Raw genomic sequence first — 11,629 nt, 5'->3', positions numbered from 1 at the left:
TACTCGATACCCTTGAGGCCCGGGTTCGAGTTAATCCTACACCTGACGATTTTGAGATACCAGATACTCCACGCACTCCTAAGAGCCTCAAAATACTCCTTGAGACGACAAGTAAGGCCATACAAGAGTCGGATCTGGTTTCTGAGAGAGCTGGGGTCCTATTTAGGAAGGCAATCAAGGCATCTCTCGGCTTGGCAGGTTCATGTAAGCTACTTAGCGATCATATTGAGCGCTCTAACGGAGCAACTAAGGCACGGCAGGCTCGTCAAAGCTCCTCTCGACGTTATATAGGGCAATACGGTCCTATACTCGTATCTGATGCTCGACTCCATCTTGCCGCTCGTAACAAGGTGCAAGAATTGAAGGTTCAACGGTTAAGAGATAACACGGAAAAATTGAGACAGAAGCAAAACCCATGGGCAGAGGCTCAAATAGAGCACGCCAGAATTAGTATAGAAGACGTTATGGGTTCTCGCGGACACGTTTCTCTCTAATCTATGGCTATATATTTAATTAAAGCATCAATTCAGGCTCCTCAAAGTTGATGGGTTCTTGGATGGGCCGTTGAGCACGGGGTCCTGGATGGGCGAGTATGGGCCAGTACTATGCGCCAGCTAAATACATCTTACTACAACCCGCTAGCTCCAATTCAACAGCCAACTATGAGAGCCAGTTCTATGGAGGAAGATGAGGGCATGGCGTTTTTCCACAAGAAACAACACAACGCCGAAGAACTTGTATAGCTACTCCATGTGCTGGACGGCAGCGTACATGGATCAAGTGAGGCCACTTGATTCGGGGGGACGCCTTCGAGACGCCGCAGATCCACTTTAACTTTGTCTTGGTCTGTGAATGTGGGACAGGAGAGCTTCGCAGGAAGGCAGCGAAAAAGGGAACAGCGGGTCATCTTCTGGGATGATCATGCGCGTTACGCCGACTAAATCCGGGCGTTCGACTGTTTCATTGGCTCTCAGACTACGAACATGCTCCGACTGTGTCACATCCAACACAGCCAAGCGGCGCACATTCCTGTTCCTTTATTTGCATCTACGTAGACGCTTGGCAGGCGCCTGTGCCTTGCTTCGAAGCGGTACGCCGCATTCGCCAAGACATGCGCATAGTACGCGCCTCAGCCTTGTGATGACCTAGCTGTCCTCTAGCCATTAGGCAATCAGGCAGCAACTAACAAGGATGACTATAAAAGTCCAGCTTCGCATCGGCCCCAATTGCAAACCTCCCATCGTTCCCAAACACATCGCGCACATTACACTATCCCTTGAGCTTACACCACGAAACATGGCTGCGAGACTGATCAATATTTTCCGAACCGTCCCAAGAGAGCTGTTCCGAGTGAACAATGGCCCAGCGATCACACTTCGAGAGTGGCGCGGACAAGGGTACAGCTACGACGTTGTCACTGAGTCCGGCATGGTGAAGCCAAAGGCTTTGGATGCGGCAAACTACAACGGTGAATAGGCGCTCGTCAAGGACTAAAATTCAACCTAACCGAAATGTAGCACCGAACGGCGCGTCAATGCGGCCGGACGGCGATATGCATAGACGACTCATCCAAAACTTCAAAGGCAGCAGCATCATAGTGTACTCAGTCCCCGCCAGTAAGTTTTGTAGAGCTTAGGATCAATCCGTACTCAGACTAGTGTAGATACTCCCTTACCCCCCGACCTCATCCTCGTTCATGAGCACACCGACCACTATTCACTCCAAGCTGCGACTGAGATGTCGCTCGCAGGTAAGATCGAGTTGCGACGCTTCCAGCCAAACCGATTCTTACGCGGCTGTAGACCTCAATCAACGCATTACCTCGTTCTTAGGGGCAAATGCGAGGGTAATGAGCCGGGAACAGTGGCTTCAAGCGTACAGCCAGGCTGCTGGGCCATCTAGCACCCCAGATGGTTGGTACCCCGCGAATGACGGTACCAACCGACAAAGATATTTTCAGAACGGTGCTTGGACTGATCATTACGCCTGATGGGGCATGAAGTGAGATCATACACGGTTTTGTAGATAAGATGGTAAATTTATCGCACATGTCATTTCCTGCCTGGTTGCGGCTATGTGGTAGCACTTCGAAGCCGCTCATTCTACAGCCAGAGCCTCATATGTATAGCTATTAAACAGTGGTTGGTAGCTGAATAAATTTTGTGGATTCTAATATCCACGTTACTCGTTTACTAAGGCTCACAAATTTTCTCTGCAGTTTTCACATGGCCTAAGCTTGTTTGGAAGGTCACGCGCACCGGATCATTTCATTGATCCGTTCCACCACTACAACTTGCCTCGTCCAAGTAAGGACCCTTTCGTCGCGTCGATGTTGCCACAATGCGATTTATACTTCGTGCTCCAGTGCCTGCGGTACGGAGATTCACCAAACCGTCGCGCTTAGCAGCCTTTCCTGTCTACAAGGTCTTTCCAGCATCCCTCTCACGACTAAACGCTGGTGGAACATTTCGGCTCTTTGAGTTCGAGCGCCATCGGCTCAACGAAAGCTTTTCTCCGCAGGAGAGCATCCACACTCTGCATTCGGGGTCTATGAATGGAAACAACTGGACTGAGATTGCCTGTTCGTCCCCATGGTTGAAGGAAAGATTGAATACTGACTGGAATAGACTTGGACAATGGTTCGCTAATGCCAAATACCTTCACAATGCAAGAGATCATCAGACTAGCTGTTGATAATTATCATGATGACTTAGAGAATGGCATACCAGCTGAACGTCCATACGTGTTCACCATACGAAAAGGTAGGCGTCACATCCTTGTGCTAGAGAGACGCTCATCCATACTTGCTACAGGGACACGAGTTCCAGAGATGCTTGTGCTACAGAGACCCAAGATTGCTCAGTTTTCGTTGCACCTTTCTCTCTCTGCAAATACTCAGGGTGAGTTCTTGCTCAATGTCGCGCTCAACCACTGCTAATACAGCCGCCCGTTTCATAGATCAGGCACTAGACGACTTCTACAAGGAGTTTGCGGACAAGAGAGATGCTTGCGATTGGCTGGATAACCATAAGTTTGAGGAGGCCTCTACAGATGATGCTGAGAAAGAGTGGATGAAATTGTAATATGACAAATGAATGTGACAGTTCTGGAAGCGTGGTCTTGCGCATTCGTTGCTCAGCAGTATCTCGAGCGAGTTCTGCCACCGCATGTTGTTGTTCTCCTCTGGAAGGCTCGCTCACATTCCTTTCTCTTCTATACCTTGCTCCTAAAACCAGTACGTGATCTTATTATACGTATTGTTCTCGTGACGCTTCCAGTCGGTCGCTCAAATTCTTCGTGCCTGGAGTGTTGGCTGCGTTTGATCGGCCTGTTCGTCAAGCAACGCGGCGAGCGACACTGAAGGCGAGTGAGGGGAGGGATTTGATACGGACTGGACCGCTCAGATCGGCCATCTGCAGTAGAAATTACCCAGGCCTTCAGCATCTTGTTGCGGAAAGTCGAGTCGCTCGAAGATAGCCGAGCAGTCGTAATTAAGGGAAGAAACTCTAGTTAGAAAGACAAGTAAACAATGGATATAGGGGACTTCGGATTCGATGAGGCAGTCTTCTTACGCCCTGTGGAGGCTGGTAACTCTGACAACGAACAGTATCCTCGAACGTGACGAATACAGCCTCGAGTGGATCCTTTTTCACGAAGCTATGGACCTCGTCGATGAAGCTGAGTATCTTATCCTAGTTGAATATACCCCAATCTGGTACGCTCGACTGTTTCCTAGGACGTCCATTGATTCCGAGCTTCATAGTAAAGCTTCTAGCCTTAAATAGCCAGTCGTCTATAGCCAGAGACTCATCGATAAGTCCCTGAATCTCTTTCTCGAACTCATATCGAGCGACTGTCTCCAATTAACGTGGATAGACCACATTACTCTGTCAAGGGCCGCGTCTTCATCCTCGTCCTCCTCGACTTCAACCACATCTTCATTATCCACAGTATTATCAATGGTTTTATCGGGTATAGTACTCGGTGAGGTTAGAGGAGGGCTCCACAGAGTCACAGATTCAGCAATATGGCGCGCTAAAGGCGTATTTTTACGCCTCGCCGCTGTCTTCGCGGTCCTCGATGCCTTCTCTATGTCATTTTGGAGCGCCTTCGACGTAGATATACGTGGCCGTGGCCCAGCTGGTGGTGGTGGAGGTTCTGTCGAGTCATCGTGACCGAATCGGACGCCTTTACGCGATTTAGGAGGCATAATAGGTATCGTAAAACACTCAAAAAACACCAATGTATGGCTAATATAGTATTTTTACGATCATATGTGGTAATCGTCGAAAATGTCACAAAATGGCGGGCGCTTAGAGTCAGAGTCGTCAAGATAAAAATATTACTCTGTGAAACTTCTAGCCACGTGATCCGAAAGCGTTACGGGACAGCACGTGCTGCCCCGCCATTTCGTGGCATATGCGGGAAATTTACGATCACATCGCGTCAGCGCACAAAGGTTCACCTAGTCTGAAAGCGCATGTTTGTTTGAATCTACGCTGTTTTACCCTCTGCTAGTATGCCTGAACATCTTGCAAGCTTCACTCTCCCACAACATGTTGAAGAGCTTCGAGCAGAACTGGCGAAGGCGGTAGAAGAACAACGGCAGTTCCAAGATTCTAAGTTGCCTGGGTTTTGGGAATGTCTTACTCCAGGGTATGAGGATAGCGCACAGAAGTTAGCTCTTGGAATATGGAAGGAAAGACCAGTAAGTTAAGCCAACGAAATACGGGTTCAATCGTTGATGCCTACTAGACCCTCTGGGGCCTACTACGACCGACGAAACCACAGGAAGGTAGATTTATGATCAATCGAACTCGGGATACATACCTCGTCCCTATAGTGGTTTTGCAGGGATCCTCACACGTCTCGGCTGATAACAAGAATTGGAGCTCTTTCGAACCTGGAATAGCAATCTTCTGCACCTCGAATTCGTTCTCATGTGTGCGAGGAGACGTGGTTTTCTTGGTTGTACAATAATGAAATAATGATCTGCTTAAATGTCTGGTCATAGACTAAAGCGGGAACAATACATTATTTCTAGTAAAGACATGCTGACCATGTGACTGGGCACTGCGGGAACTTTGAAAATGAGAAGAAAGCCAGGGCTATATCGCGTTCAGGCCCACCTTGTATCCGTCCTGTGATGATCCTATGAAACAGGCATTGGATACCCGAATCCATCAATGTTAGCCGTAAAATTCTGCCCGAAACCATCGAGCTGATCAAATCTGTCTGGTGGAAAGACGAACGAGACATCCTGGGTCATCGCCGTGAAACTCTGTCCGAAACCATCGAGCGATGGGAAATGGTTGTAGTTGTCTCGTAGGACGAGCGAGTTATTCTGGATAATCACGTCTTCCCGCATGTCCGAGTCTGTCGTTAGCCCTAAGTTTGTCGCCTGTTGAGCTTGATTGCGGTCTAGGACTTCGGGAGATATCTGCGATGGTGTGGTTGCGAGGATTGTGGGGTCGTTTGCAATAACTTCCGGAATTAGTCCATTCGAGCTCTGTGGGGATGTAGTTGTGTGCTCCAATATGATAGGAGTGTCTTGATTGGCGAGCAAACGCTTCCGCTTCTGTTGGTCTTGGCCTTCTGATATCCACCGCTTCCTAGAACCTGCATTTTTGTGATCGTAATGATCGACACTGTTCGAATCCGCACCCGAAAATGTACTTGCGGATAGATTTGATGAATATGGGCGCGCACTCGACTGTCGACTCGATATAGTTGTTGGACTCATAGTGGAGTGTCCGTGTCTTTCTTTAATAGTCAAGGGTAGCGGCGAGCGTGCTAATGCTTGCTTGTAATAAGTCGAGGCACAGCTATCAAATTCAGGTATGATAGGAACAATCTCTCGAACTCTTTCGACGACGGTACGGTCAAGCTCGACTGAGTTCCCCCAGTATGTGTCTATATACTTATGGAGAACTGTTGTGGCCTCGGCGCTTAATCTGGTGAAGCTCTTCTGTGTCAGCATTATGTACATATAAGGGCTGGACTACACATACTACGAATCCAGCTTCATACCCGCTGTCATGATCCACACCCTTGGTTGTAGACTCAATAGCGTGACACCACAGGCATACAGTCCGTACATCTCCTTGGTGTCTTCTTTCGGGATCCCCACGTTCAAGGCGATTTCCTCGAGGATCTTTTCATTATCCGTTCGCGTTGGACGCCTCTCTATTTCTCTGACCCAACAGTATGTCAGCGCCATTTGGAACACCCGACGCCTTTCCATACACTGGCGGTCGAATTGCTTGTATTGCTCCCATAATTCTTTGACGGATTCGGGCGGTCTCATGTGAGGCATTGTGGTCTCTGGCAGATTCTGGATAGACATCTTTCTGACAATCTTCACCAGTCTGTCGATCGCGCCCTTGGTGAGGGATGTTTTGACGGGTTTATGGTCTTTGATCAAGGCCTCGAGTCTGCTGACAGCAGTTTCCCCGGTGATGCTACCGCTGGATATGTCACTTTGTTTTTCAAGCTGAGCATTACTAGCATTCCGTAGCGGGTCACTGTCGTAACTTTGTGTCTGGCCCATCTGTCTACCGACTGGAGCTCCGTCCGTCGGACTATGGTCGACAGCCTCTCCCGTCCGGGAATGGTCGATAGGAGGAATAATAGTCACTGGAATGTTGCCATGGCTTCGTCTACCGACTGTTGCCTCCTTCGTTGGGCCATGGTTAGTAGGAGCAGTAATGCTTGATATCAGGCCACTGCTACGTGAGACCCTAGCTGTGGATTTATTATTGCCTGCGAGACTTCGACATGTCTTGCTTCGTTTGTCCAATGACACCGCAGGCCCTCGAGGTGTTCTAATAGTTAATGATAACTTGCGAAAAGCATTGAGCATCTCTTCCTCGCCTCGTGAAGGCTCGATTTCATGAGCTGCTTTGAGGAATGCATCTCCGACAGACTATGGCCGTGTTAGTCTTTGAATACACAACATCTATGCGCTGAACGAACAGATTGGATAGTATTAAAGCATTTGGCGACAAGCCGTAATGCTAATATTATCGCAGAATGTTCGAAGTTGGAGGATGTAATCGGGGAGGAGATTGCCATTGAGAGGACTCGAAGGGGGCAAAGTTGGAAAGAAGGTAACTGCTGAGTAGCGCTGGGAATCTGCGCTTGGAGGACGAGACAGTAGGGGGGAAAGGCAATTGTATGACTCTGGAGGCGTGCAGTCCGGACTCTAGATACCTTGATCATACGGCTACTTGCCTGTAGATTGATGCACTAAGTATGCAAGTCAAGTTGTTCCGTCACAGCCCCCCCTGGCTAGGAAGTCAAATTGGCGCTAGCAACTGTTCGGCGTGATACCAAAGTTAACATAGAACGAATCCCTCACTGATGATCTTTCCAGGATGGACGCCATGGACATCGGACTTGATGAACAAACTATACTCAGATAGCCACACAGGTATAGAAATCTGCTATCATACTCGTTACTTTCTACTAACTACCTCACGCAATTACCGACACCTAGACTCACACTATAGCATATCGCCCGGCAAAAATGAGTGGTAAGTATTGCTCAAACTGGCAGTCTCCTTGTTCTGACTTATCCCAGGCAACCTCTTTTTCTCTTCTCTTATTAGTATGATAGGGCGCACTAAGAAGCTCTACCAACGTCTGGTGGGAGAACGGATCCGGAGGCCTTACGATGTCAACAAGACTGACCAACCCCCGAGCCCGCCCCGTACTGCAGCTCTTAATGGACGCCAAGAGCACGAAAACATTAAATACGAAGCATACTGTCCCATGGATCATCGACGCGCCACGCCTCACGAGGTCTCAATATGCAGTGACTATAGCCACATTGTTGCTACCATACCGGGGACGTGCTGTGGTCGAAATTACCTTGATCGGCGGTCAGGAAGAGGTGTCTCTCACTGAGAATCCTGACCAGGCCAATCACACAGGCTTGCCTCCAGATCAGGAGCGACTTGACAATCGTGACGCGGCCCATGTAGATAGCGGGCTACCGGTCGATAACGCCAGTGTTGGCAACATATCAGAGAGGGTTTGGTCGATGAGTGAAAATAGCGTCCTTAAGTTTTGGGACTGTGAACCAGACCTGCCAGAGAGGACCCCAGCACAGTGGGATGTGTTTTCCGAACCCTGGTGGTGGAATACGGATAAGTAGGAGTTGTTGACTCGTGATTGAAGCTTCAAAGTCCTTGCGCAAGGGTGATGGTGAGGCGAGGTGGGCTCAGGGGGCTGCTGCTGGCATTATGCCATGAGAGTCATTTCATGAAGCTGGACCTATTACTTGACCATCTATATCTCAGCAATGTACTGTTATCCAAAACTGTTGTAGCCTACCCTTCGAGTCTAAAGACTTTCGCATTGATATGCTGGTATCCCTGCCTTCAAGGCTTGCAATCGCTGTACTCGTCGTTCGAAGTATCGATCTGAACGGTTCTAACTTAGACGAAGCATGAGTCTGCGCCTAGCTGCTCAAGCGCTCTGCTGGGCGTCGCTAATCTTATCTCCGGTATCCAATGCAAGTCAGGATTTGTCATGCCCTGTGAATGACTGGAGCTTGATCCTCCTAAAAGTATCAGGCATGATCCTTCAATAGCGCTTAGTAATGAAATCCCCGGCGGTCACCCAAGTGTTTTGAAAAGCCGCACGATAACGAAAGTAGTGCTATTGGTTACAAAGCTTCACTAGGCAAGTTCACCAAAGAAGGGGTCACCTGGTTATGGCTGTGACGCTTTTACTTAGCTCCAGCGTCCAGGCAGCTTCAGATGAAGGCCACCAGCAGACTGTCAAGCTGCTGCTCGACAAGGGCGCCAATGTCATCGCGCAAGGTCGATTATGGGCCTTGCGTGAAGGGTGAACATAGAATAGGAACTAGTACACATCACTAAAATTGAGTAAATATTGCAGCAGCCATTACGTACGACTCGATCCGCTTTGGAGACATCAGATCTAACCCGGCTTTAAGGCTAGTTCTGGGGAGCGAATTGGAAACCAAGCCGACCTTCCAGTCAACAGGGGTCTGCAAAAGTCGTGGATCGCCTCTCAGGCCCTCACCAAAACTCACCTATTTCACCCACCTCTAAAACCACGATCAGGTGTTTTAGGGGATTTTGGATCGTTTTTTGACCTTTCTGATCTCCAATACCCCCATATTCAACCGACTGTTTGAAATCTCATCTCACCTCCAGGTTAAAACCCGAGTGGAGGACTATAAGACGGTGTGGAGCTAAGGGACTGTGGCTTCGGGATGGATGAACTTACTCATTTTAGGTATGGTTGGAGTTCAAAATTGACATTTTTTGAGCAGCACGTATTTTTCGCCCAGTAGGAGGTGAGTACGATTACTTGGCACACTGCGACGTAGAGCCAGACGATAGAACCGCTGGAAAAGGCGGATGAGTCGAGGACGTATATAAATGAAGCACAAAGAACACATGATGAGATTCACGATCTACAAACCATGCTGCCAGAATCAGAGGTGACAGACATGGTAAGCTAAAGATTGTGAAGAGTCTCGAAACAACTTCTCCACTTACTCCCACGACGAGAAGGAGTTGTTGGGGAGATTCAGACGACAGGCCACATGGTTGCGGATTGGTATCGAGAAGAGTGTGGTTGTATGTTCACCCTACTTCAAAGCTCAGCACGACGATTGCTTAGATACAATCACGCAATCTAAAAGTAGCATCATTCTAACCGAAAGCGAGGATTCGACATAGACCGATCAGGCTGGATAGAGACTGCTTCGCTGGCTATTTTTAGTAAACTTAGACTACGCCTCGGTAAGATCATGGCTCAGTAAGATCATGGCTCAGTAAGATATCGACTCAGTGATACCGACTCAGTACGGTCATGGCTCAGCAGAATAGACCTCTTATAAGAGTATAGTAAATCTTCTCTACGGCCTTAGTAGCTAAAACCTACTCCTTAGAATAGGTAGCCTATATACTAGGAACCTCTTATTACCCAAGAGCTATTAATAGCTAATATAAGTAGTTAGTACCTTTAGCTTGACTATTCTAGTCTATCTAGGATCCTCACCAACCATGTCCAGATTCTCAGTCTCGCTGTTAGCCAGCAACTTGACCAGCACTTCGTCCTGAGGAGCGCGGAATGACACAGCAATGTCTTTGCTCTCCAGCCTGCAAGCTTCCTCCCCCTTGGACTAAAAAGCGGACGCTGCCCACTTCGAGCCGGGTAACAGATGCAAACATGGCCCTGAAAGACGTGAAGAACCCCAAAAAGCAACTAAGAAGGAGACTTCATGGCCTGGAAAGCAAAGTTCACGCGTATGCCAAACTTGGTAGCGACGTAGCGCTGTTCGTGATGAACCCAACCACTAAAGAGCTCTATAGCTACCGCTCGCGGAGAGACTTTCCTCCGGCAGACTTAGAGACCTTGGTAAGTCGTGTTTGAGCGTTCTTAGTCTAATAGAGTCGACTAATGCAACATACCTAGCTTCTGCGCCCAACTGCAAGAAATGTCCTCCTGGAAGACCTGGAGACAGCCAGCGCCGGCACCAAGCTCGCGAGAGCCAGCTTTGCAACCCCACCTCGACTTAGGAACGAGAAGGTCATGATCAGGAGGAAGAGTCGGGCTATAGCAGAAATGGCCAAGTCGTTTCTGCCGGAGCCGCCACGCCTTAGATCCGAATTCTCAGACAAGGCGTAGTGAGAGAGAATCTCCGTATAGGCACATCCTAGCTCGCGGTATAGGCTTCGGCATTTGCTGGCGATCTCGTTGCGGTCGTGCACAACCTCCTGGCAAAGGACGCGAAGGCGTTGGTTCTCTCGGTCTACTTGCATTCTACATCTTTTCTCTTCTTTTCGGATGGTGTGCAACTGGAGAATTGATGTACGACAATTTTGAATACATAGGCTTGCTTTGGAAAGCTCTACACTGGCTCGAGTAATGGCCTCGTCGGGGTGCTCTCTTATCGACATCCTAGAGAACGACTTAAGCACTGTCGTATGGGTGATTCTGCGCGACTCACACTTCTCTGCTGTATTGATGCTATAAATCCGTATCTAGAAACTGTGAATGCCCGGACAGGCAGGCTAGTCTTCTGCTGGTGGATCTGTGGGAGTGCCCGCTTTCTTGATCCCGAAACGAAGCCCTCACGGCACTTGCTATCCATGAACTGGAAACCAGGACCGGCCTACTAAATGTTGAATATAGTGCCACGCCATATTGCACACACAGCGGACAGCTTTCGACGTGCCTGCTGTTTTTGGCACAACATAGTATGTGCCCACGGCTCTATCGACGCGCGTTTAATTTTATAATGAAGACGTCCTGATAAGGATGGGACGATAAAGCAGTGGCCTCGCTCCTTCCTCTGCTAAGTTATTACTCGGGCATGCCCTGGGAGATTCTCTATATTCGGCGAACTTCAAAGCCCCGTATTTAGTGATAGCGTAGGAGAGTCGCGATGACGAACACATTGCTAAGGTTACTAAGGTTTCTTAGCCCACGACTCGCACTTCACGCTGTCCTTAAAGGTAACCATAATAACCTTATCCTTGGTACTAGCGAGCGAGTGGATCTTATCTATGACTATATAGAGTCTCTCCTAGCTAATAATCGACCAGTCATTAATAGTAAGTATCCTCCTCTACTTCTTCCTTAT

At 48.6% G+C, this 11,629-nt stretch overlaps 7 protein-coding genes across 7 annotated transcripts; 5 read left to right on the top strand and 2 right to left on the bottom strand.

Moving 5' to 3' along the window:
* Positions 1-1,296: 1,296 nt before the first annotated feature.
* On the top strand, positions 1,297-1,990 carry EJ05DRAFT_446385 (uncharacterized protein; the record flags this gene model as incomplete). Its single annotated transcript, XM_033742231.1, has 4 exons — positions 1,297-1,468; positions 1,518-1,616; positions 1,664-1,750; positions 1,803-1,990. The coding sequence occupies 4 exons, from the start codon at positions 1,297-1,299 to the stop codon at positions 1,988-1,990; spliced, it is 546 nt and encodes a 181-aa protein (XP_033595149.1).
* Positions 1,991-2,623: 633 nt separating this feature from the next.
* Positions 2,624-3,083, top strand: EJ05DRAFT_446369 (uncharacterized protein; the record flags this gene model as incomplete). Its single annotated transcript, XM_033742228.1, has 3 exons — positions 2,624-2,762; positions 2,814-2,900; positions 2,944-3,083. Coding segments are annotated over 3 exons (366 nt in total), but the record flags the coding sequence as incomplete, so codon positions are not given.
* Positions 3,084-3,793: 710 nt separating this feature from the next.
* EJ05DRAFT_490717 (uncharacterized protein) lies at positions 3,794-4,210 on the bottom strand (the record flags this gene model as incomplete). Its single annotated transcript, XM_033745909.1, has 1 exon — positions 3,794-4,210. The coding sequence occupies one exon, from the start codon at positions 4,208-4,210 to the stop codon at positions 3,794-3,796; it is 417 nt and encodes a 138-aa protein (XP_033595147.1).
* Positions 4,211-4,519: 309 nt separating this feature from the next.
* EJ05DRAFT_505812 (uncharacterized protein) lies at positions 4,520-4,980 on the top strand (the record flags this gene model as incomplete). The annotated part of the gene is made up of 2 exons (XM_033747738.1): positions 4,520-4,708; positions 4,756-4,980. The coding sequence occupies 2 exons, from the start codon at positions 4,520-4,522 to the stop codon at positions 4,978-4,980; spliced, it is 414 nt and encodes a 137-aa protein (XP_033595146.1).
* A 172-nt stretch (positions 4,981-5,152) lies between these two features.
* Positions 5,153-7,074, bottom strand: EJ05DRAFT_505811 (uncharacterized protein; the record flags this gene model as incomplete). Its single annotated transcript, XM_033747737.1, has 3 exons — positions 5,153-5,963; positions 6,012-6,925; positions 6,976-7,074. The coding sequence occupies 3 exons, from the start codon at positions 7,072-7,074 to the stop codon at positions 5,153-5,155; spliced, it is 1,824 nt and encodes a 607-aa protein (XP_033595145.1).
* A 154-nt stretch (positions 7,075-7,228) lies between these two features.
* EJ05DRAFT_481062 (uncharacterized protein) lies at positions 7,229-8,283 on the top strand (the record flags this gene model as incomplete). Its single annotated transcript, XM_033744987.1, has 3 exons — positions 7,229-7,414; positions 7,479-7,535; positions 7,583-8,283. A coding segment is annotated over exon 3 (479 nt), but the record flags the coding sequence as incomplete, so codon positions are not given.
* A 1,630-nt stretch (positions 8,284-9,913) lies between these two features.
* Positions 9,914-10,810, top strand: EJ05DRAFT_481059 (uncharacterized protein). The gene is made up of 4 exons (XM_033744986.1): positions 9,914-9,995; positions 10,055-10,289; positions 10,356-10,401; positions 10,459-10,810. The coding sequence occupies exons 2-4, from the start codon at positions 10,213-10,215 to the stop codon at positions 10,669-10,671; spliced, it is 336 nt and encodes a 111-aa protein (XP_033595143.1). The 5' UTR covers positions 9,914-9,995; positions 10,055-10,212; the 3' UTR covers positions 10,672-10,810.
* The last annotated feature ends 819 nt before the right edge of the window (positions 10,811-11,629 follow it).

This window comes from Pseudovirgaria hyperparasitica (assembly GCF_010093815.1).
Source record: "Pseudovirgaria hyperparasitica strain CBS 121739 unplaced genomic scaffold EJ05scaffold_35, whole genome shotgun sequence".
Taxonomy (NCBI): Eukaryota; Fungi; Ascomycota; class Dothideomycetes; order Acrospermales; family Acrospermaceae; genus Pseudovirgaria; species Pseudovirgaria hyperparasitica.
This window is presented reverse-complemented; position numbering and strand designations above follow the sequence as displayed.

Excerpts from the sequence above, each read along its gene's own strand:
- EJ05DRAFT_481059 (XM_033744986.1), top strand. The coding sequence starts at position 10,213 with ATGGCCCTGAAAGACGTGAAGAACCCCAAAAAGCAACTAAGAAGGAGA. Across the intron at positions 10,290-10,355 it reads CTGGAAAGCAAAGTTCACGC|CTACCGCTCGCGGAGAGACT; the intron begins GTATGCCAAACT and ends AGAGCTCTATAG. Across the intron at positions 10,402-10,458 it reads CGGCAGACTTAGAGACCTTG|CTTCTGCGCCCAACTGCAAG; the intron begins GTAAGTCGTGTT and ends CAACATACCTAG.